General features: G+C 43.6%; 1 protein-coding gene across 1 annotated transcript in view; it reads left to right on the top strand.

Moving 5' to 3' along the window:
• Positions 1-26,091, top strand: part of fras1 (Fraser extracellular matrix complex subunit 1) — a 642,015-nt gene that overhangs the window by 584,700 nt on the left and 31,224 nt on the right. The window contains exons 56-63 of the mRNA XM_069926766.1: positions 515-671; positions 2,876-3,076; positions 7,043-7,230; positions 7,949-8,224; positions 14,078-14,310; positions 23,335-23,495; positions 24,881-25,095; positions 25,908-26,058. Of these exons, the coding sequence (XP_069782867.1) occupies positions 515-671; positions 2,876-3,076; positions 7,043-7,230; positions 7,949-8,224; positions 14,078-14,310; positions 23,335-23,495; positions 24,881-25,095; positions 25,908-26,058 (1,582 nt within the window). The remainder of the gene's footprint in view (positions 1-514; positions 672-2,875; positions 3,077-7,042; positions 7,231-7,948; positions 8,225-14,077; positions 14,311-23,334; positions 23,496-24,880; positions 25,096-25,907; positions 26,059-26,091) is intronic.

The raw sequence follows: 26,091 nt of genomic DNA, 5'->3' as shown, positions 1-26,091 counted from the left end.
CCCATTGATAACATCATTGCAAGTGCAAATGATAGTGGGAAAATGATAGAAGACAAAGACGATAGAGACAGCATGGTAAGTGCGACTTGTTACTGCGCCAGCAGCCCGGGTTCGATTCTGCCATTGTCTGCAAGGAGTTTGTACGTTCTCCCCTTGTCTTGTGTGGGTTTTCCCCGGGGGCTCTGGATTCCTCACACTGTTCAAAACATACCAGGGTCGTGGTGGTCAATTGGGTGTAATGGGGCAGCATGTGTTCGTGCATTGAAAGGGCCTGTTACCGTGCAGTATGATTCGTTTTTAAAAAGATCAGTCATACCAGGGTGAACTACGTGTGGCCCAATTCCATGATGGATAGAATTTCATAAGGAAATGGATGTCATAGCCTTCAACAGGCACAAAGCAGTCTTCATGCACAGGGTTGTCATGTTAAACGGGTCAAGGTGGGTGCAGTTGATGGGATCTCATCTCACGATATGAATAGCAGCATTTTCCTTTGGTCTAATATTTACCTTAGGTGAAGAACTGCACAGTGTTGATAAATGATGATACAGTCTTTGAGGCAGAAGAAAAGTTCTGGCTTCACCTGGGCAATCCCTTGGGCAATCACTGGAGTGGAGCCAAAGTTGGGAAAAATAACGTGGCCACTATAACAATCACAAACGACGAAGATGGTAAGCTGCCTTCTTTTCTATTTTTCAACAGCTGTAGACTGCTTTATCGCATCTTCAAATAATTTATAAATTATATGCAGGAATGTGATTTGACTGCAGTGTTTATTTTCTTTAAAATTTATTTTCTTTGAGGTGAGAGGTGACATAAATGAAGTAAGGGGTGATGTAACTCAGGTGAGGAGTGATGTAACTAGGTGAGGAATGACATTATTGCGGTGAGGAGTGATGTAACTCAGGTGAGGGGTGATGTAACTAGGTGAGGAGTGACGTAACTCTGAGGTGAGGGGTGATGTAACTAGGTGAGGAGTGAGCAACACTGTTCCTTCTAAGCTGTGCACGAGTGCTTGTGCACACGTTTTGCAACCAGTGCACAAAGAAATGAAGGTGCACATAAAAGGTTAGTTGCCTAATTCAAAGTATAGAATAAAATCTTTTTTTTAATTTATTTAACGGATTTATAAAACATACAAAAAATATATCAATAGGAGAAAAGAAGTATAGAATAAAATCTTAACGTAATACATTACTTCATAGAATGCAATCTTACTTATATTACAGTATATTAAAACATGCCGATATAGTTTTATTAGTCATGAGAGATCGGCTGTGCCAAAATGATCTTGAAACAATTTCACGTTTATATTTGCACAAGTGTTCAGTGCACACGTACTTTTATTGCAGGGAAAAAATGCACAACATAAGATTTTTGCGCACACTGACTGCTAAAAATTAGAGGGAACCTCGGTGAGGAAACTGAGGCGAGGGGTGAGGTAATGAGGCGAGGGGTGTGGGAGCTGGGGTGTGGGGTGAGTGGCCTAGGGTGAGAGAACAGGGCCTTTCTCAATAGGAAAACAGCAAATAACAGGATCACACAAGCTCTGAAACACTGAGAATGAGGAGACAATTTGGAGGCCCTGCTGGCTCTCTTCCCCCCTCCCCCACCCCCACGTTGTTTTTTTCTCTCATGTATTTGTATTGTTATTTTTAATAATTGGTTTTTATGCTTTTACTTGGGTTGAAGTGGGAGGGAGGGAGAAGGATGGAGGGTGGGAAAGGAAAAAGAGAGGACTTGACAAACTGTGACAGAATGTATAGATATGTTTTTGGGAGATAAATTGGATATTGGGAATGGGAAAGGTTTGTTAGAGTAGGTGACATATAAACACTTTAAAACAGATCTCATTTAAAATACTGGAGCTCCGCCCCATGCTAGACATGTCGGGGGATCACAGCCTTTGCAAGAGCTTTGGAGAGTACCCAAATGACTTCACTAATGGATTGTTGTTTACAAAAAGACAACAGATGAAAGAGCTTGTCGGAGCCACAGATTGTCTGGAGCTGATCTAAAAGGGTCATGTGGTTTTGCAAGCAGAGAGAGTCAAACAGGCTCTCTATCTGTGTGAGGGAGAGACACACACACACAGATCAGTGTCACAGCCAGCAACAGTAGCTGGATCTGGAACAGGACATGCTGGCAAGCTTGTGGAAAATCCCCTTTGGAAAATCGGTTGTGAGTTCTTAATTCAGCCTGGTCAAAGCCCTTGTGGGTCATGCAAGAGGACAGGACTGGCTGTCTTATGTTTCATTTGAAGTAAGAGAAACAAAAAGGTACACTTTGGTGACCTGAAAAAAAGAGGTTATCATCTGGAGACACTGAAGTGACTGATTAAAAAGGAATCAGTTGTGGATGTCCTGGAACAACAAATCTCTCTCTCTAAACTGACAAGAACCTTCCTGAGCAGTAACCATTTACCTTTCAAGCACCAAAGCCTGGTGAAATGTTAAATTTTGTGCACAGAATAAAACTTGCCTGCAACTAGTGAACTTGGAGGAATGAGAAGCGAGATTGGACTGTGAACTAAATAGCTTTTCTGAACTTACACACACATTAAATGCACATGCACTTAGAATTAGAAGGGGGTTTAGTTAGGCAAAGTAAGTCAATGGTGTGATTCTAGTTTCATGTTTAAAGATCATTAAAAGCAACTTTTGTTTAAGAAACCATTTGTCTTGGTGAATATCTATTGCTGCTGGGTTTGGGGGTCCTCTGGGCTCGTAACAAAACAATGACCTGTAAATGGGGAGGATTGTGTTCCTATGACACCTGGTTAATACAAGTCTGTAAAACTATAAAGAAAATGTTCAAAAAGTTAACAACCACGACGAAGATGGTTTGTTATTTGGATGGTTGTTTTCTTTTTTAGCTCCAACAATTGAATTTGAAGAAGCAGCATACCAGGTGCATGAGCCCCCAGACCCTGAAGCCATTGCAACCCTCAGTATCAAGGTGCTGAGGAAGGGGGATCAGAACAGGACGTCAAAGGTTCGCTGCAGCACCAGGGATGGATCCGCCCAGTCTGGCATTGACTACAACCCCAGGAGCAGGGTTCTCAAGTTTAACCCCGGTAAAAATCAATGATGTATTTGAAAGTGATTTGAAACTTAGTGTGGAAAACTGCTGGAAAAACATAGCAGGTCAGACAGCATCTGTGGAGAAACAGTGAACATGTCAGATCTGGGATCCTTCATCAGAACTGAGTGGGAAATTGGGTGTAAAAATGAAAATGTCTAATAGACTGAAATAACATGGATGTTAAGGGATATTTAGGATCAGATTAAGCATCTCTGTCTGTGTAATGTGCTCCTAACATACAGTCTGGTACAGACTAGACAAGAAATGCTGTTACAGTGCCTGTGATCAGAACTTGGGTTCGAATTCCGTGCTGTCTGTAAGAAGTTTGTACGTTCTCCCTGTGTCTGTGTGGATTTTCCACAGGGGCTCCGGTTCTTTCCCACTGTTCGAAAAGTACCGGGGGTGTAGGCTAATTGGGCAGCACAGACCCACGGGCCAAAATGGCCTGTTACCGTGCTGTATTTTAAAAATGATTTAATTCACAAACAGCTCTGTGGCTTTTATCAACAACTTTCTCTGTGAATACAGATGCATAGACGCAATAAGGATGATGAGACGACAAAAGGAAATGCAGCCACTTTTTGTCTTGAACTTGTATAGAAGCTAATTCATAGCAACACTGTGCATTTCGTTGAGTCATCGAGTTTATGATGCCACACAATAGGTCCACTCAACCCATGCTAGCTCTGGAGAGCAAAGCCCATTCCACATAATGGTTTAAGTTTATTTTTCTGATCCAATTTATTTTTCAAACAAGAAAGCCTGCAGATGTTGGGGCCGAGCGCAATACTCAAAGCATGCCGGAAAAACTCAGCAGGTCACGCAGGATCCACAAGATGCATGAAGGGTCATCATTGTTACACATGATGAAGGGCCCAGGCCCGAAACTTGGGTGACCATTTGGATCCTGTGTGACCTGCTGAGTTTCTCCAGCATGCTTGGGTATGGCATGTCATTTCGAAATTGCTGATTGTGTCTGCTTCCAGCAGGCATTGCAGCTCATAGTGAAGAGGTTTCCTCTACAAATCCTCCATGTGCCTCCAAACTAGAAACCTTAAATCTGTGTCCCTCCTTCAACTAAAGGCAACAGCGTTTCTTTGCATACCCTATTTGCTGTAATCTTGCTGTCCTCTCCCAACTTTTCCAACAGGAACCTGCAGTTAAAATCCCTCCATCAGAACCATTCTGCCGAATTTTCTCTGACCCTCCCCAAAATGGAGTGACCAGAATGAGATGCATGCATTTGGTTTATATATCTGGTTTGCAACAAAAATAAATTCCAAATGAATGCTGCTGTCCTTAATTTGAAATTTTCTGCCCCTCAACCATGTTTTATTTTCTTTCTTTTTAAAATATTTAATTGGTTTTTATATTATACATAACTACTTAAACAATACAGTTATATATTGTGCTATAAGTTTCAAAAGGGCAAAAAGAAATTGTTACAAAAAATCTTTTTATGATTAAAAAGAAATCCACACAATCATATGAATTAAGCACTCACACATTAAAAAATTAAATTAACCCCCCCCACCACTAAACAAGGTTAAAAGTTAACACGTAGGAATCAAGTGACAACAACATAGAGATGGACAGCGCAGCATCAAAGCTTCCGAACAACCTGAATCCTTTAGGTCATGAAAATAATCCATAAATGGGCCCCACGTCTTTTGGAAGTTAATATTTGACTCTTTAGTGGCATTTCTAATAATTTTCTCAACTTAAACAAGACATTATTTCACTTAACCATTGTGTATGTGTAGGTAGAGTATTATTTTTCCTTTTAATCCATAATGTCCGTCTGGCTATCAATGAAGTAAAGGATAAAATTCGGTTTTGATTTGGAGTCAGTAAGACATCAACTTCTTGACATGATCTGAATAGAACAATTAAAGGGCGAGGTTCTAATTTGAACTTGGGAATCACCAATAATGTTTGAAAGATATCTTTCCAAAATTTTTCAAAACCAGGGCAAGTCCAGAACACGCGAACTAAAAAAGCATCACCAATTTTACATTTATTACAGGGAGGATTTATATCTGATTAAAAAATGAGACAATTTAACTTTAGACATATTTACTCGATGGACCACTTTAAATTGCAACAAACAGTGTCGTGCATAAAAGGAGTTCACATCACTCAGATTACAAATAGAGTCCCACACCTCATCTGAGAATGAAAGATTCAAATCCTGTTCCCAATTGTTTTTTTAATTTACACTAATGAGGCTATCCTTCTTTTTAATCCAATAAAATAGTCCAGCATGGGAACTGCTCCACCCAAGTGTTCAGAACAAACCATCACACAAACATCCCCTCCCCTCCATCGACTCCGTCTGCATGTCCTGCTGCCTCAGAGAAGCAATCAACCCACCCCGCCCCGCCCATGCTCTCCTCTCCTTCTTCCTGCCAGAATACTCGTGAGTGTGAGGTCACCCACGACCAAATTCAAGGACAATTTCTTTGCTGCCGTTAACAGCTGGACTCCTTGCAAAGCAAGCTTCATCTTGGTGCATGTGACAATGAAACTCAGCCATAAGCTTAAAACTTGGAGCCACAGGTGGAATCAAGGGTGAGTTTAGCAGTTAGCACAGCGCCAGCAACCTGGGTTCAAATCTGGCGTTGTCTGTGAGGAGTTTACACGTGCTACCTGTGTCTGAGTGGGCTTCCTCCGGGTGCACCGGTTTCACCCCACCTTCTGAAGTATAGGTTGATCGATCCCATGGATGTATTTGGGTAGCGCGGGCTCATGGGCCATTTACCACCCTGTATTTCTAAATTAGGCCTGCAGTACAATGGCTGGTGATCTGTTACTTCTAGTTTCCTCCCTGTCAAAAATGACCACAGCCTCAAGTACATGTTTTGGCAGAAGCCGTGATCCAATACTGGGGATAATGCTGAAATGTTGCAAAGAGGCTGATTTGTGGAAGGTCATTGCAGTGATGCCTGCTCTTCATTCAACCCCCTGCATCATTGACAGGACAAACTAAGGAATACTTTTCTGTTAAACTGGAGTTTGACATCCAATATATTTCCACAACCGACAACATGATTCCGTCACCAGATACAGCTTCCCTTCCCCTCTCCACTTTCCACAGGGACCACACCATCCTGGATCCCTCGTTCATTCATTCTCTTCCCACTAATCGCTCCCCCCCCCCCCCCCCCCGCAACATCCCTCATGGCACAAGAACTGCGACGCCTCCTCCTCCTCCCTCACCATCATTAGGGGCAACGCTTGTGAATCGGCAGGGGTCACGTACTGCATCCGGTGCGCCCGTTGTGGTCTCCTCTGCATTGGGGAGCCGGGACGCAGACTGGGAGATCATTTCACAGAGGACTTTCACTCTGTCTGCTGCAATAGTGAGACCTTCCAGTAGCCAACCACTCTAATTCCATCAGCACCAGTGCCTCATGCATTACCAAACCGAGGCTAACTGCACATTGGAGGAACCACACCTTGTATTCCATTTGTATTCAATCGGACCACATGATCATTAACCTCCAATTTCCATTAAACCCCTCCCCTGAGTCTCTCTCTTTCCCTATCGCTTTGTCTTCTTTCCTCCAGGTCCCACCCCACCCTCTCCATTCAGCGAGTGAACCCCTCCGTCCTATCATCTCGGCTTGTTCCTCTTCTACCTTCCCACCTATATCCACCTATGACCTCTTACTTGTTCGCCTGTTCTCCTTCCTCTCCTCCCCCCCCCCCCCCTTTTTTCCATTTCAGGCGTTTTGCTCAGAGCGCAGGCCCAAAAATTTGGTTACCCTCTATTTCCCATAGATGCTGCGTGACCTGCTGAGTTTCTCCAGCATTTTTGTGTCCAGCAAAACCGTTTCAATACATTCTGTGTACATGAAAATAAATGGAATCTTGCATGTTGTAATAAGGCTATTATCTATTCTCTGACTCGGACGTGCACTTTGCACTGTCACTAATGTTGATCTTTTTTGTGTAGGCATTGACCACATTCTTTTTAAAGTGGAGATCCTCTCCAACGAAGATAGAGAGTGGCACGAGTCGTTTTCCTTGGTGCTGGGTCCAGATGATCCCGTGGGGGCCATTCTTGGTGACATAACCATGGCAATGGTGACCATTCTTGACCAGGAGGCAGCAGGAAGTCTCATTTTGCCAGCACCACCTGTCGTAAGTTGTTCCGCAGTTGATCTGCGCTCTCCTGGGCCAGGGCGGATTTAATTTGTCTTCTGCCAGGTGATCCATCCCATTGTTTTAGCAGAGAGTTGGAGCAGCTTTAACCTGCAATTGCACTGCTGTATGCTCCTGCAGGCGTGATCGCCTGGAGAGTTCACGTCCACTGGCAGGAGAAGTGGGCAGCAATGTTCTGTGCTTTACATCATGCTCGGAGTTCCAGCTGCAGAAGCCGGGAGGAATCGTAGCCATTTGCCTCCAACGGGGAGTTAACTGCTTGAACGCTAAAGTGTGCAGTGTGAGGATCTCCACCAGTGGCCAGGCAGCATGTTGATTGGTCAAGGCTTCCCAGTGAAATGGGCACACACATGGCCAGGTGACGGCACTCATGGGGGAATTCGTTGTCTGATGAGCCTCGGTGCTGAATGTGTTGCTGCAGTTCCATTGCCGCCATGGGTCTTGTTTCTCATGTGAAACCTCAATGAAAATTTTGGGTGAAAACAGAGGAAGCAGATCCAGTTTCCTCCAACCCTCCAAAGAACGGCCAGGGTTGGTAGGTTAATTGGAAGGTCTCGTGGGGCAGAAGGGCCTGCTACCATGCTGTATCATTATAATCTGGAAAATAATCTGATGCGGAGTAATGCTGTGGTTCAGTTTCGTACATTTTTTTTGTGTGATGTTGAACATTTATTTATTGCTGTCTTTATGACTATAGGTTGTATCATTAGCTGATTATGACCACGTGGAAGACGTAACAAAAGAAGGAATCAAAAAGACTCCATCACCTGGGTACCCACTGGCGTGTGTAACACCGTGTGACTCGCATTTTCCAAAGTACTCGGTTATGAAAGAACGCTGTGTGGAGGCAGGGATTAACCAGTCCACCATTCGCTTTGGCTGGGAAGTGGCCGCGCCCACGGATGCAAGCGGAGCCAGGTCGCCTTTTGAGACCATCACGGATAATACTCCTTTTACCAGTACTAACCACATGGTAAGTGTGGAGAACACACAAACTATCAGGAAACTCACTTCAACTGAATGCCCAGGCAAATTGCAAGGAGGCTGAAAGTAATTGTCCTTTCAGCAGGGACATGCCCTAGGCTGGATAAAAGTGAAATGTTTGAAAGTACAGAACTGGCAATTAAGTAAATTCCTGGAGGTTTGAAATAAATGCTGAAGGAAGCAGATTCTGATTAGGCCATTGGTACTCAAACTTTTTATTTCCACTCACATCCCAACTGAAGCAATCCCTATGACATCGGTGATTAGCAAGGGATTGCTTCAGGTGGGATGTGGTTGGTAAGGGAAGGTTGAGAATCACTGCTCTGGACCCAATTGTTACTGAAATATTTTGCTTGAGAAAAATTGTCATTGGCCCATCTCCTTTGGAGTTCTGAAACTGTGCACATGACGAGTCAATGAGGTACAATTAAAACGGTGGTTTTCAAACCTTTTTCTTTCTACCCACATACCACCTTAAGCAATTCCTTACTAATCACAGAGCACATATAGCATGGGGATAGCTGTAGGTTGTATGTGGATGGAAAGAAAAAGGTTTGAAAACCACTACTCTTTTGTGTTTCTAAATGTTAGAATCCGAGTGAAGAATTCTTCAACACTGCATGTTATTTTGGGAAAGAGTTTTACCAGTTATTTCTACCACTTTCAAACAAATAAGACAATCACATAGTAGTATTTTTCTGTTATGTAATTTAAAATTGTTTGGTTTTTTTCTATCATGAATTGGAGAAATGGCCATTTCTAGACGATTTTGCTTAATTCCTGAGGCGTTACTCTTTTAGGAGTATGTCAGAGAAACCTGGACCTCATTGGCAAGGGTGCAGGCATTCTGGGTCACGACCATGGCCACCTGATCTTCGCAGCACCACACTAGTCTGGGGCTCCAGCTGAATCAGTCAATAACGAGCCTATATCCTCGGGTACCTTTCCCCCTTTCCCCAACCCCACCCTCACGTATGTCACATGGCACTGATCACCAGCCGATCACACAGTTTTCCTTCCCGCAAACCCCCTAATTCGCCATCTGCTGCCGTCCCAGCAGGAGAAACTATCACTGATGTGGGACCCCGATTCCACCCTCCACCTGCTGCAATGGTTCATGACTCCGCTGGGTTCTGATCTGTTTTTTTCTTCCCCCTGACTACCTCCACCCCCACCCCCATCCTGCCCATGGTTGCAGCCAGCAGCCATTCTGAACCCAGCCTCAAAATGAGAGGACGAGGCAGGAAACCTCTGATCCAACTATGTCCGAGGCTATGGGCTCAGGAGCGTGGCACTGGTCCAAGGACTGAAGAGGCTGCTGCTGTACCCTTCCAGAGAACCCACTTCCTTTGTTGTGGCACTAGAACATCCAGGCCACCGTATTTTACAACTGCCTCTTTTGTACTCAGGACATACCCAGCATCTAGTACAACCATGCTGAACCTTCACTTTCTGGGTTTCTGGCTTGGCTGACCTTCAGATCACCACTAGTGCTGCTCCAACAGTCCTTGCACAACCAGTGCTCTCCTCATTCTCACAACATAGCTGGCTCTGGCATTGGGATCTTTGCAGGATTATCGATAAGGTTGACAGGGGCTTGGTGTGATGGCATTCTCAGGTGCTCTGCCCTTGTTCTTCCAGCTCATTGGGCCTGCCGGCTTCCTTTGTAAGTTTTATTCCCAGCACATACTTCCCCCATTCTTCAAGGCACAACCTCACACTGGGGTAAAATATGGTAATCTCATAATCTACCCTGTGGCGACATCATCGTGGACAAAGAAGGCAGGTTAAAATCCATTTAAAACCTCTTTCCATCTTTAAGAAGGTCATAATCAAATGCTATAAACAAACTCAGCTTTGAGAATGATGGAATTCAAGTTCATTAAAACTGAATAGTTAACAAGAGTATTTGAAGCAGAAAACGTTGCTTGGGTTTAGGACAGGAGTAGCCAAACGTGCTTAACTCAAGAGCCGCATATGATAAACTTCTGATTTTTACCAGCCACGGGACATGATATTGCATACACGTTTTTACTCTTAAATGCATATTTTATTGCAAAGATTTTATATAAAGGGCGGCACAGTTGGCATAGTGGTTAGCAGAACACCTTCACAGCGCCAGTGATAGGAACCGGGATTCGTATCCCGCGCCGCCCGTAAGGAGTTTGTACCTTCTCCCCGGGGGCTCCGGTTTCCTCCAACCATTCAAAATGTACCAGGGGTTGTAGATCAATTGTGCGGCACGGACTCGTGGACCGATAGGGCCTGTTACTGTGCTGCCTGTCTAAATTTAAATATTAAGAAATGCATGGATGTAACAATATTTATTAATGTATGTAATTTTTAAAGTGTTAATTTGCATAAGTTTCAATAATCAAAATGTACACATATACATACCAAATATTTTCAAAATCCTGACTGATTTTCTGTGGAAATCTCTGCCAAGGACCCAGTAGATGCTGCCTTGTTAAATATATTTAAGGTAGAGTAAGATAGATTTTTACATCATAGGGGAATTGAGGGATGTGGGGGAAAGACAGCTGGGTCCACGGCCAGATCAGCTGTGATCTCAATGAATGTGGGAGAATGCTCGACGGGCCGGATAGACAACTCCAGTTCCTGTTTCTGATGTGCTCTCTTCAGGGACACTCCTGCCATTGGTCTCTTCAGATGCCTGCATCATTTCAGTGACCACAGCCGAGCGCACGATGCGGGAAATGACCCGGTGCAAGTCTGCCTCCTGTGGCAGTCTGAGACTAGGGAGCCCACTGCTCCACTCCTCCCATGCCACCCTGTGCTCCCCTCTTCCCAGTCACTGGTGGGATGGGGGAGTGGCTGCTGGGAGCCAGGCTGAGGTATGGAACGGTCTAACCTCCGTGCTGCCTGGAGAGTCTGACTCTCCATCTGTTGGGGGCCAGGGCTTGGCCTTGGCCACTGAAAGGACCCTCACTGCTGCTGCCAGCTCCAGCTCTGTTCTTTCTTGGTGCCTGGATGGGGTCCTCATTGGGGAACCTTTCCGGCCTCTCCTCCCCATCTCCGTAATCTTGCTTCCCCCCCCCCACCCCCCGATGGCGTGCCCCTGGGGCAGGCCATTGGAGTACTCCTGTTTTAGCCCAGCTTCCCGACCACTCCCTGCATAGGACCTTCAGCTTTGCCTGACCCTCTGACTGCACACCCCATGTTGGTGACACTCTCCTGTGGCCATGCCCAAGCATGGAGATCCCGACTCTGGGATTCCTCTGCAAGGGGCCGACCACTCCCTCTTCCCTCTCTTTGTCATGTAGCCCAGGCTGTGACCATCATAGGAACCCCTGGTCTGGTTGCAGAGATTCAGAGTGTCCCGGGGTGGCATCAGGAGCACCGGTGTCTCCTCCAGCCAACCTATTTCTGTGAGCCGCACATTACATGTCAAAGAGCCGTGGGTTGGCCATCCCTGGTTTCGAGACGACATTAACTACCTGATCTAATTTCCCCTACAGGTGGTGCTATAACCTCAATAATCCAATGAGAAAGACAAAACGAGTGGAAATTCTGTCAAACGCTGTACGCACTGTGAAGGGAATTTAACCTGTTGATTGACTCTTTTGTGCAGAAGTGATTCAATTTCTAAGGTTGAGAACCTTGGCTCTAGACCCAGTTGTTACTGAAATATTTTGCTTGAGAAAAATTGTCATTGGCCCATTTCCTTTGGAGTTATGAAACTGTGCACATCACGAGTCGATGAGGTATGATTAAAATGATGTTCAAACTTGTTCTTTCCACCCACATACCACCTTATGCCATGCATTACCAATCACAGAGCACCGATGGCATAGGGATTACTTAAAGTGGGATGTGAGTGGAAAGAAAAAGATTGAGAACCACTGCTTTTAGCAAAGTCAGAAAGTAGACTTTACCCAATGAGTAGGTAGGTAGGAAAGCTTGTCATCAAAGATAATTAATGCAATGTTAATTAAAGCTGAAAGATAGTTGAACGGGTGTATAATATGGATAAAGCTGGTCTATAAGTACTGCACAGGGACAAATTATCAAATAGTCTTTGACCAGCCTGGCCCCAGGCATTAAAAGGCACCATCAGAACAACATCTGTAGAATGCACCCAATCATACCTGATTGATGTGGAGCATAAAACTCGCTTGAATGGGAGGAGGGGAAAACTCGTCTTTTGTTTCCTGGATGCTATACCTGAATTTATTCAATTTTCTTTAGAAATGAAGCAAATTCAAAACGATTTTTAGTCTGTAAACAGATTTTGAAAGTATTTTGCGGGGTGATTTTCATTTCTCATGGTGATTGTTAAATTGTTAAAATTAAAATTAATAGTTATCAAATGTCTATCAATAATGATAAAATTCATTTTATTTTAAATCTAAGTCTGCCCAACTGTAGTTGGGGCACCTGGCCTTCCTGTGAATCAATTACCGGAGTACTCGATAGATCAGTTAAAAAGAAAATTTGGATTGATTACACAAACCAGCTTCCCTCTTGGCCGAGTGTTATTCTGGTGTTTCTTTGCAAGAGGAACTGTGCACTGATCATTGTAATTACACTGAAATTAAATTAGTTTGGGGTGTTCCAGAAGCTATTGTGTGTCCCCGATACAGGAGCATAGAAACTGCAAATTAAATTCTTGCCCAAATACATCTATGCTAGGATTTTGCCCTTTGTGTCAAAAAGTATTTGTAACTAAACTTTCTAGGATACTGAAATATAAACAGAAATTGCTGGAAGTGTCAGCAGGGCAAGTAGTCTCGGAGGAGAGAAAAGTCCGCAGGTGCTGGGGCCGAGTGCAGGGCCCTTTCATCAAAAGTCCGTTCCAGAGCATGATCGCGCTGGACAACAATTTTTTTCTTCAAAAGGGTCCCGTCCTGAAAAGAAATTGGGGATTATGATGGACAACACAAAGATAATTTCATATTTGCTGTACCAGGTGGGAAGTTGGAGAAACATTAAATGAACTTTTATTGAATTTAGCATAATGATGCTGACACATTGTATTAGTTCAACTGACCCAACAATGTTTTGCTGTTGGTTTTTGTTGGTACTCAGCATCTGATGCCTCTCGTGTCAGTGTCCAACAAGAGTTGGCCAGCATTGATGGATTCCAGTTGCCCTGATACCATTTCCCCATGGCCTCAATGTCCTGGCGAAACCTTTCACCATATTCGTCACTGGCTGCACCAAGATGGGCTGGGGGAGACGTCCATGTGCGAATGCAGGAAGTGAACTTTCATGTTGCCCTTCATGGTTTTGTATGCTTGAAATCAAAAAAATAGGTTATATCGAAAGAACAGTACACGATGGGAAATGTTTAAGAAGCTTTTCGTGATCAGCAGTCCAAAATCCATAAAATACACCCAAAAGTGTTCAGGAAGCAAAATTGCCCAGTGTTATCAACCTGAAACATAAAATTGCATCTCCATCTCCTCAGTTTCTGCTTGACTTGCTGAGTATTTCTCTTTTTTTTTAAACTTTATTTTTTAATAATGCCTACAAAAAAATTACAAAAACTACACTGAAATACTACTGATACATTTTAACCCTCCCACCCCCACATTCTCTCCCATAATCCCCATACACAAATCTTTATATATCTAAGGAGCCAAAAAAAAACTTTCAATACTGCTGTGGTGAGTATTTTATATCCTTAACAGCAATAATAAAAAGAATCATAAAGAAAACAATCGCAAAACAAACTATTAATGAGCTATATCTAACCCCATACATTTCAAATGAGGAGTCCACATTTTAGCATTTCTAATGCTTTTTTCTTTTGCCAGCATCTGCAATTTTTTGCTTTCCAGACAACCAAATGACTCTTTCTTTCATTCCCTTGCTATAGGTCCTTGATAGTATATATTTCAGCCGTCGTTTTCACGTCCGTTGCGTGGCTAAAGTGGTGGACAGGGCTGGCCATGTTGGAACGCCGCTAAGAAGCAATATCGTCACCATAGGGACGGATAGTTCGATATGCCACACACCTGTAGTGGCAGGGACAGCAAGGGGATTCCAGGCCCAATCCTTCATAGCAACCTTGAAGTACTTGGATGTCAATCACAAGGAACATCCCAACAGGTATGGTAAAGAAAACAGAATGCTCACAGTTAAGCCCTTTGGGGATTGGTAGATGCTGGATAAGATAATTTTCTGGTTGCTTGAGATTATGTGTTGTGTGACTGGCGAACTAAGCTCTCGGGGGTGCCGATTTTAAATGAGTATTTTTTTACCTGTTTATTTTCCGTAATTTTCTTTGCCAGTTGCTTGAATTCTGGATAATGGGGATTTTACTGTATTATGATCGCAAGCTCCAGATTTGTACAAATAAGGACATACTGATGGTAGGTTGCAGAAATGTGAACAGAAATGTTTGTGGAGAATGATATTAGTGATCATTTCAGGTGAAATCATGTCCATCACAAAACTGGCCATTTCTGGACCCACCCACACCCTTGCGTGGACTGGATTAACTTCGTGAGTTGTGCACCACGTAGTTACACCTGCACTGACATTGATTGATGGACATACCTCCAGAACATGCTGGTTGTGAATGGTCTCAGTAGAACCAGAAGCATATCACACCAGTTTGTTGAATATCTTGCTACCTAAAGCTGGGGTCAGCGTCAGAACTGAACAGAACAGCTCAGAACAACATCAGGGCCTCCAAAGTCCACGGTACGTTACAATTAACAAGGAAGATTGGTCCAGCATTTTTTTTTGTGCAATGGGTGACTCTGTGGTGGTAACTGCTGGCAGTACTCTGTTCCTGGAAGGGTTGCAATGGCCTTGACTGAATGCTTGGTGGGATTGGGACAATACAGAACCCAATAACATTGCCTTTGAAAGAAGAGTCTAACCCAAGAGATCTTCAGAGGGACCATGCCCTATTTTGCCCTTTATTTACACACTCAGCTTCTCCAAGATGATGATCTCTAAGATCATCCCATTTGCCAGTGTACAGCCTGTAACCCTATCAACCTTCCATATCAATGTACCTATCTAAATGTCTTTTAAATGCGACAATTGTACCTAGCTAGCTACTTCCTCAAACAATCTGTGCCACATACCCACTTCCCATGGAGTGAAAAAGATTCCGCTCAAATCTTTGCCTTCTAGTTTAAGATTCTCCTCCCTGGGTGAAGATTCTGACTATTTATCTTATGCATATGAACTTCTATAAAGCCCTGACTCAGCCCCCTTCTCTCCAAGGAGAAAAGGTCTCAGAAGTTGTGTCCAATTTAAACTTGGAGACAATTAGATACAAGATTAAAGATAGTAAGTTTCAATTTGATCAGATGTGGGGACCATTCATCAATTATTAGCATAATTGGAAGATTTAAGAATGCTGGGTGTTCTGGAGACTCTCTGACTGTTGTCTGAAGGTCACTATTTGATCTAGATCAGTGGTTCTCAACCTTTTTCTTTCCACACACATTCCACTTTAAGTATTCCCTGTGCCTTCGGTGTTCTGTGATTAGTAAGGGATTGCTTAAGGTGATATGTGGGTGGAAAGAAAGAGTATGAAAACCATTGTTTTAATCGTACCTAATTGACTCATTATGTAACTCCAAAGGAAATGGGCCAGTGACAATTTTTCTCAAGTCAAATATTTCAGTAACAATTGGATCTAGAGCAACCTTCACATGCCTGCTATAAAATGTGCACTCACTTTCATTGCTGCTATTATATTCTCTTGCTTGCTATAACTTTCCACAAACAAAGACTTTACGTCACTATCTTTGAAATACACTTTTCTCTTTTGGATCCGCGGGGATGAAGAACACGGAACAGGAGCACAAACTTGTGACTTTTCTCGAGCAGAAAACATCTTATCGCTGGCTTACCCCACCACCGTCTATCCAAAAATCTTGCCTCCGGGCAGACACCGATGATTGTGTGTCAGCAACAGATAATGGGGTTATCCCGGAGGGATTAGGGCCAGTTTGTGCCAAAGGAGAAATGTTGGGGGGAAATCAATGGAAATTGGCACTGAAATGGGGTCCTCGATTGCCCTTAAACTGGTCAATGCATCGTTTCCATATCATGTCACCAACTAACATGGAATATGAACAAGGACTTAGTTTCTTGAGATCTTGTTGACGTACTCAAGGATGCTGACAGTTGAATATGAAGTCCGATGTTTGGGGGCAACGAGTCAGATTCTCAGGTTGTGTCCTAACATCAGTTCTGCAGCTGTGCGTTTTGTAGTTGAGTGTGGTGTTCTGTAGGATAACAAAATTTCTGTAATCTTGTGGTTCCATGATGGTTTTGATGAACTCATTGTGCATATAAAGAGCTGAACGAAGTGCTCAGCTTCCCCATTCGTACTCAGATGGTGCAGATAATATGTGTTGCGTATTGTTGTTTCTCAGGAGCTGCTTAAAGGCGTCTGAAACAAGGTGAGGTCCATTGTCAAAAAACAGTTCTGTGGCTAAACCATAGTCTGCAAACACATGTCCTAGTCTTTTCAGCTGCTGTTGATTGCATTTGCCACACAATAGGCCATTTGGAGTGTGCATCAACAATAATCAAAGAGTTTTCACCCGTAAATGGGCCAGCGAAATGAATATGAATTTGGCGCCATGGCTGGGACGGCCATTCCCATGGGTTAGCTTCGGCTTCTGGTGCTTTCGGTTGCATTTCTCGGTGGATGCGACATCTCCGAACCATCTGTTCACTGTCCATGTCAATCAATGGCTACCGGACGCACATGCGTGCCAGAACCTTCATCCAGACCATTCCTGGATGATTGGTGTAGAGCTCCTATAGAAAGGCCTCTTGCCATTTCTTGGGGGTGATAGCTCTTGTCCCCCACAACAGGCAACCCTCTTCGATTAAGATTTTGTTCTGACGATTGTCGAAAGCTTTCAAGTCGGGGGTAATACTGTCGACCTCGGGCAAACCATTCAAGGTGAAGTACCAAATCTTGGATAGTGTGGCCTCTTTTCTTATTTCTTTGCTGACCACCTTAGCTATAATGGGCAAGTGGTGAAGTTGTTCCTGGTTGATAGCTGTTGCTTCTGCCGTCCAATTAATGTTCCCTTCTGACGGTTCTGTTACAGGCAGAGGTAAGCGCGATAATGCATCAGCACGGCCATTCTTGTCTGCAGGACGACGCTTTAAGTCATAATCATACCCAGCAAGCTCCATCACCTATCGTTGAAATCTTGCAGCTGCTAACGCAGGAATGGCCTTTCTTTGGGCCAAAGATCAAACTCGGTGGTTTACTAAGGTGAATTTCCTACCTTGTAGGTATTGATGAAATCACTCGAGAACAAAAATTATGGCCAATCCTTCTTTCTCCAGATGCGCTTAGTTTTGTTCTCGGGTCGTCGAAGAGCGGGAAGCATATGCAACTGGTTATTCTCCCTTTTCTGTGATTTGTGACAATGCCTCCCCAAAAGGTGAAGCACCAACAGCCAGGGTCACTTCCTTGTCGGGGTCGTAGTGAATGAGAGCATTGTCCCTTGAGGTCAGCAGTTTCTTCAAGCGATTAAAACCTTGGTCGGTCTCAGCATTCCAACACCATTTCTGGTCTCGTCTAAGCAGTTTGTTGAGCGGGTGGCACAGAGTTGACATGTTGATGATGCGCTTGTTGTAACAGTTAACCAAGCCTAAGAACGATTGCAACTCGGTTCGATTTGATGGACCGGGTGCACTGCAAACAGCTTTGGTGCCAGCTGTATCCATCCTGATTCCTTCACGATCAATCTTAAATCCCAAATATGTCACTGAGGGTACCATAAACACGAACTTGTCTTGATGGAGTTAGACTTTAGCTTGTTCTAACCTGGATAGGACCTTTTACAGATTTGCTAGATACTCTGCGTCGTCCCGACTCGAAATGATGATGTCATCTAGGTAACATCCAATCCATGCAGTAATTTATCCATAACAGCTTGAAATATCGCTGGGGCCGAAGATATTCCATACAGCATCCCGGTATCAGTGAACAACCCCAGATGAGTGTTGAGGGCAACATACTTTTTCGATTCAGGATCCAATTTGACTTGCTGATAATCTTGTGATGTCCAATTTCATGAATTTTTTCCCATCATTCAGAGCTTGAAATAATTCCTCTGGTCTCGGAATTGGATGTCCAGGGACTTGCAGGGCTTGGTAAATTGTCACCGTGTAGTCACCACAAATTTGAATGTCACCCCTGGGTGCAATAGGAGCTGTCCAGTCACTGTACCGAAGGTTCTCGATTATTCCGTCTCCTTCTAATCTGTTGAGTTCTGTCTCAATTCTCTTCTTGTTAGCAAAAGGTACTATCCTTGGCTTAAAGAACTTGGGTTCGGCATCTGGTTTCAACTGTAATTTGGCCTGGACTCCCTGAATTTTACCCAGGTTCTTCCCAAATACTGTGTGGTACTTCTGAATTACCTGTTTCAGCTGTGAGCTTTTATCATCAACAGTCTGTATCTTCCTCACCACACCAATTGCCTTCAAATCAAGTTGGATGTACGACGACCAATCCCTTCCAAACAAGGTGGGTCCTTTCTCTGTCTGTCCATCATAATCGATGTCAGCTCCACATTTTCCTAGCACTCTAACCTTCTCTCCTGTGGCAGTCTTTCACAAAATGTCGGACTGTCCCATTTTGAGTTTGAGCTGCAATTTGTTCTTCAGATCTTTTGGCATTAGTGACACAGCGGCGCCTGTGTCAAGTTCCGTCTGGACAGGTTTGATATCTTATATCCGAACAAGAATTTCTGACCTATGATCCATAGTGCTATGGATGTACCTTCATGCCAATGCACTGTCGTCATTGGAGACACTTTCGTACTCTGACTCACTGCCAGAACTTTCATCATTTTCAATGGTGTTTTTAACTTTGGAAGATTGTTTTCTTCCTCCTGTATGCCTCTTACTCTATTTTCTTTCTGTCTTGTGTTCTGACTTCGACACTTGGACTTGATGTGTCCCAAGATTGTCACATGAATCTTCCTGTAATAACAGTCGTCAGGGCTGTGGTTACTTCTCCCAAAGCAGAAACATTCTCGTTGGTCTATTTTCTTCACTGTGTAATCCCCATGTACAATCGGCCATTTTGACGCCCAATGCTGTCTTGTGGGCATACTTAATGTCCACATTTTTTGTACTCAACAAGCATTGTTGGGCATGGTGGTCACCCAAGCTGACTAATAACATATCTCTCAAGACCTCGTCCAAAAATCTACCAAATACATATGTCTCTGACAACTTAAGCAATTTAGTTAAATGATTGGCTCACGGTTTCATCAGTCTTCTGCTTTCTGGTATAGAAGTTGTGTCTCTCTGCCATTACTATGGAGTTTGGGGACAGATGGTCTCTGAACAAGTCTCATAACTCTTGATATATGGTTTTGCAGGTACCAATAGAGTCTTGATAAGACCATCAGTTCTACTCCCCTCCCCACTCAAAAATAACATCTGTTTCTTGTTGCAAGTGTAGTACCTTTTATATCATGGGCAATACAGTCAATACATGTCAAGCCTATTGACATAATCACTCTCTTTATATTCACCAAAACATATTTCTGCCATTTTCACTCCTTAATATTCACTCACAAGGTAAATCCCCTCACCAAGAGCAGTTCACTTTTACCTGTTCATTATCTTCATCGCGAATTGTTAATGCTGACGAACATGTGCCATCATCCAGCTACTGCTCGGCGATGTCTTCTTTTTGCAAAATCCCATCGTCCAGAATGTAGACTTGTCCGTTTTAAACCTCGTCACCAGTTCTGTCTTGTATCACTCTTTATTAAAGCTTTAACATAGACGGACTGCAGTCACTTCGTTTATTCCAAAATGATGCCCACCGAAAGGCGATGTAAAACTTAACATGACATCACGCAGACATGCGCGTTCATATAACACTGGTCATCACTTCTCATGACAGAGTTCCAGTTGATGGCTAGTAATCTTCAAATGACTGGTGGTCATTAGTAATTTACAGGTAGATTTACTAATATTTCTGAAAGATAATTGCTTTTTCAATATTTTTATTGGCTCTATCAAATAAATGTAACATAGGAACATGACAATAAAATAAAGTATTAACAAATCTATATAGAAATACAAATAGTACTGAAACCTATGTTACATTAAAAGATAAGTAAAAAGAAAAGCACCACACTAATGATCAAATTATCAATCCCCTCCCTTCGGAGGCTACTGACCAACACACACTGTCACCCACTAATAATAAGAAAAAAGAAAGACAAACTTTAGGATCGAAAACCAGAAATGAATTAATCTTACAAATTTTGGAAGTAATTGAGAAATGAACCCCATAAAGAAACAAAGTTAAGATTCATTTCAGTCTTAAGTTTTTTTCTCTAGTCAGACAACCATTGCTATGAGATTACGGATTATTTAAGTGGATTTAGCGACCGCGAGCATGCTGAGGGGAGGGCTGCAGGTTAAACTAAGACGCTGGGCCCTGAGGCCTCCACTCCCTATCATCCATCTGGCTGACATACAGTCCTTGGAAAAGAAGTTCGATGAAGTCAGAGCCAGATTACAGCATCAGATGGACAACAGGGATGTGCTTCACAGAAACGTGGCTAAGCCAGGGCATTCCAGACACAGCGCTACAGCCCGAGGCTACACCCTCCACCGCACTGACTGGATACCGGCGTCAGGAAAAACCAGGGAAGGTGGCGCTTGTGTCATTATCGTGGTGCACAAACGTGACGGTTATGCCCCAGTCCAGCTCCCCTGACCTGGAACATGTGGCAAACAAGTGCCGTGCATTTTATTTGCCGAGGGAGTTCACCATCATCCTGGTCACAGTGTACAGTCTGCTTCAGGCTAACGTCAGGCAGGCACTCGAGGGGCTGAGCACTGTCATTAGCACCATGAGACAGTGCAGCCTTTTGCCTTCCCAATTATTGTAGATGACTTCAACCAGGCCAATCTGACGAAGTCTCTATCAAGCTACCAACAGCAGGTCACCTGCACGACCTGAGGAGCCAACACTTTTGACCGCTGCTGCTCCACCATGAAGAACACATACCGAGCCATACCACGACTGCACTCTGGCAAGTCTGATCACCTGGCTGTACTTCTACTCCCGGCGTACAAGCAGAGACTGAGGACCACAGCACCAGTGGTGAAGGCATGGCCGAGGGAGGCGGAAGAGCGTCTGCAGGACTGCTTTGAATCGGTGGACTGGAACACATTCAAGGGCTCATTTTTTTACCTGAATGAATATGCAACAGGTGTCACCGACTTTATCAAGACCTGCGTGGCGAGTAAGTGCCCACGTGCACATACTGAGAGTTCCCCAACCAGAAGCCTTGGATGAATCAGAAGATTCACAACCTGATGAAGGCGAGATCAAGGGCTTTTAAGGCCGGTGATCCAGATCTTGACAAGAAGTCCAGTTATGACTGCGGAAGGCTAACTCAGCAACAAAGAAGCAATTCTGGAGGAAGCTAAAGTCAGAGACAGCTATGGCAGGGAGTGCAGGCCATTACAGCTTACAAAGTGAGGGCGAACATGATAGATGGCTATGAAGCTTCATTACCTATTGAGCTGAACACCTATGCCCGCCTTGAGAAGGAGAACACAACAGTGCCTCCTAGAATCTTTGCAAAGGCTGATGACCCTGTGATATCTGCTTCTAAGGCCAACATCAGAATATCATTCATTATGGTGAACCCTGGCAAGGCGTCAGGCTCTGATTGTATAACTGGAAGGGTACTGAAAATCTGGGCCAGCCAGCTAGCCAGAGTGTACACAGGCATTTTCAGTTTCCAATTGCTGCAGTCAGAGGTTCCCACCTGCTTCAAAAGGGCATCAATCATCCCGGTCCCTAAGAAGAGTAGCGTCAATGACGACTGCCCAGTAGCACTCATTCACACGTATCTAAGTAAAGGACTGGACCCAGTGCAATCCACCTACTGTCACAATTGTTCCACAGCAAACACAAAGTCACCTTGCACTTAACGTTAGCAAAACCAATGAGATGATTGTGGACTTCAGGAGGAAGTCAGGAGAACAGTCTTCATTGAGGGGCCAGCAGTGAAGAGGGTCGAAAACTTCAAATTCCTGGGTGTCAACATCTCAGAGGATCTGTCCTGGAGCCTCTATGTCAATGCAACCACAAGGAAGGCTCGCCAGCGACTGTACTTTTTTTTAAGGAGTTTGAAGAGATTTCGTATGTCCAGAAGACTCTCAAAAATTTCTGGAGAGCATTCTGGCTGATTGCATCACTGGTATGGAAGTGCTTATATTCAGGACAAGAAAAAGACTCCAGAGGGTTGCTAACTTGGCCTGCAACATCACAGGGACTAGACTTCGCTCCACTGAGGACACCTACAAGATGTGGTATCTTAAAAAAGCAGCCTCTGTTCTCAAGGATCCCCACCACCTAGGTTGCTACCATTGGGATAAAGGTACAGGAGCCTGAAGACGAGCACCCAGCAGTACAAGGACAGAATTTTCCCCTCTGCCATCAGATTCCTGAATGAACAATAACCCATAGACACCACCTTACTTTGTCTTTTCCTTTTCCTGCACCATTTTTATTTCATTTTGTGATTTATATAAATGTTTACGCAGTGACGCTGCTGCAAGCCAACGTATTTCGTGACTCGCTTATGACAGTAAGTTCTGATTCTGATATCAGTGCCTTGAGGGGGCTGGATGACTACCCACCGGGGGTGGTTGGGGGAGATGGGGGGTGGTCACAGCACATTTACGGGGTGGAGGGTGTGGGGAGGTGGGTCACGGACTGAAATCAATCTTTGTTTTCTATGTAGTCAGTAGGAAAAAAAGTATTAAAGAAATCAACTAAACTGGAGTGCTTCACAGGGAAGGGAGCCAATAAAATATTTTCCATAGTTTATTCGTCAATTTTAATCGATTTAAGTATAAGTTAAAAAAAAATACTAAGTGAAAAAAAGTACTAGAAAATCCACAAAGCGGGAGGCAGGTAGGTCCACAATGCAGTTTACCCTGTGGATCGAAGAATGGAAATAAAGGAAGGGGTTGTATAATGCAAATAATCCATCACAATGACTTACTGCCTCCATTGCAATAATGAAAATAATTTTATGCAATGTTATTTACAAGCTGACAGGTTTTTTTTCCATTTGTTTTGTTCAGAATCCACATCTCTGTGCAAATCCCTCACCAGGATGGCATGCTGCCTCTTGTGTCCACCATGCCCCTGCACAACCTCCATTTCCTCTTGTCAGAATCCATATACAGGCAGCAGCACATCTGCTCCAATCTGGTTACACTCAAGGACCTCAAGACCATTACAGGTAGAAATCTGAGGAAATGCGGATCAACAGAAACTCGGCGCCCGCAGCGCTCCTGGCTTCTGTGTGTTCATGTAGCCCAAGCACGTGAGCGGCATGGGCATAGTTAAATATTTTGCTGTGCTAATGTTCTAATCTTTTGTGTTTCACTCCTAATTCAAGCGTGAACAAACATTGGCATATCCACCCACAAATTCGTTCCTCAATTCTGCAATAATTCTGGCGAGGAAAATTCAACATGAATCCAAAACAAGAAAATCTGCAGAAGCTTATAAAATGCCAACTTATGCCAACTGATTATTATTCGTAGGAGGCATTTCCTTTCAGAAATTAATTCTCGTCATGATCCAATTACTAGCTGCAAAATGTATTTCATTCCCCCAGGCCCCCCCCCCCCCAATATTATGAATATGCATTTTTCTAGTATATCAATGCATCAAGAAAAGAACAAACTTACTGGAATAGTTTGGTGCCTAAGTTCCTGATAGTCCACAAAAAAAAATAATTAAGAGTGAAGTGAAGAAACATACAAATTTTATTGATGTCTGGCTATGATTTCATTAGGAAAAGGTGACCTAATGAATCTCTGACTTTTTAGAAATCCCCTGTTGAATTATGTGCACAAGTTCCATGCTTTGGAAAATTTCCAGTTTGTTGAGCTAGTTATTTTGCTTTTGACAATGCTGGAGTGCTTCACTGCCCTCCCTGAGAACATTGATCCACTTACGTACAACATGTCTTTCTGTTGTAGAACTATTTATAGAAACCGGCTCTGCTTCAAGTCTTAAAATAAACAATTGTCAACAACAAGATCACTTTCTCTGACCTTATTTTCCTGGCTGTCACTGTGTATTAAATAAGAAATGTAGCAATTCTTGCAAAATAGTAGAAAAATATTCAGCGTTTTGAGCCTATTTGTGCTAATGCCCCCATGATTTTGCAATCTCTGGATTCCATCAATAATCGGTAAGTTCAGATACCTCCCAGGTATTCTGTTTATAAAGCTGCCTGTACCCTAAAATTCAGGAAGACTATAAACTAATTCCCCATCCGTCCTTCATTCCCCATTCCCCATTCATCCCTCCCTGGTTCACCACTCCCCTACTAGCCCCTTCTGACCTGCTCTTTCTCCCCGCGATCGGTCTCAAAGAAGGGTTGCAACCTGATATGTCAACAGTTCTTTTCCGCTCTCTTTCCACCCCCCTAGCCCCACCAGATGCCACTTGAGTTCCTGTAGCAGATTGATATTGAACCTGTGCCATTTGGTGCCTTCTGTGTGTGCATTTAAAAGATGTCTTGCTACTGAGGTGTTGAACAGGTAGAATAATTCTGTAGTAGCTGAGCAAATGTAAAGAACAAAGGGAGTAATGCCAAGCTATATTTTGCAGACTCTGGATTTCTTGATGATGTCATCTACGACAGCATCGCTCTTGGGCCAGGGTACGATCGGCCATTCCAGTTTGACCCAAATGTAAGAGAACCAAAAACCATCCAACTGTACAAACACCTCAACCTGAAGAGCTGTATCTGGACATTTGATGCTTTCTATGATATGACGGAACTGATTGACGTCTGCGGTGGCTCCGTGACAGCTGACTTTCAGGTGATTGTTGAAAGGAAAATTAAAGTTGATGAGATGCTTAATCTTACCACAAAATATAGGAACAAGTAGGCCCCTTGAGTCTTTTCCGCCTTTGTAATCATGAGTTGATCCATCCACCCACTCAGCCCCACTCCCCGTAACCCTTGATGCCCTGACTAATAAAATACCTGTCAATCTCTGCCTTAAATACACCCAACAACCTTGCTTCTACAGCTGCCTGTGGCAACAAGTTCCACAGACTCACGACCCTCTGAAAACAGAAATGTTTCCGCATCTCTGTTTTACAGTGACACCCTTTCATCCTGAAATTCTGCCCTTGTCGTAGAATCCCCTACCTTGGGAAACATCCTTGCCACATTTACTCTGTCCAGGCCTTTCAGCATTTGAAATGTCTCTATGAAGTCCCATCTCATCCTTCTGTACTTCCCAACGAGTACAGTCCAAGAGCTGACAATCATATATTAACATTTTCATTTCTGGTATTATTCCTGTAAATCTCTGAACCCTCTCCAATGCCAGGAGTCCTTTTCTCAAATTTGGCCCCCAAATGCTGTTATTTACATGTGGACTACCTTAATTATCCATTTTCTTCTTTTCGAGTAGCCATTGAGTTGATGCACAGCCACTTATTCTGTGAGGTGGACATTTATGCGTTTGGAGGTGAAAAAGGGCAAAGACTTTGTCGGAATGTTTCTTGGTGGTGAATTAGGTCGAATAGATTGCACTGGCTTTATGGCAAAATGGATTGCACGTGAGAAGTTTCAGATAAAAGGATTTCTTCACACATTTCTTTCTGTTCCCGTATCGTGCAGGTTCGAGACTCTGCCCAATCATTCCTGACTGTCTCAGTGCCTTTGTATGTGTCTTATATTTACGTGACAGCACCAAGAGGCTGGGCTTCACTGGAACATCATACTGAGATGGAGTTCTCGTTCTTTTATGACACCGTTCTGTGGAGAACAGGTAAAGCACATGAGTGCTGGATAAGCTCAGCAG

This window comes from Narcine bancroftii, chromosome 3 (assembly GCF_036971445.1).
Source record: "Narcine bancroftii isolate sNarBan1 chromosome 3, sNarBan1.hap1, whole genome shotgun sequence".
In the NCBI taxonomy this organism is placed as follows: Eukaryota; Metazoa; Chordata; class Chondrichthyes; order Torpediniformes; family Narcinidae; genus Narcine; species Narcine bancroftii.
This window is presented reverse-complemented; position numbering and strand designations above follow the sequence as displayed.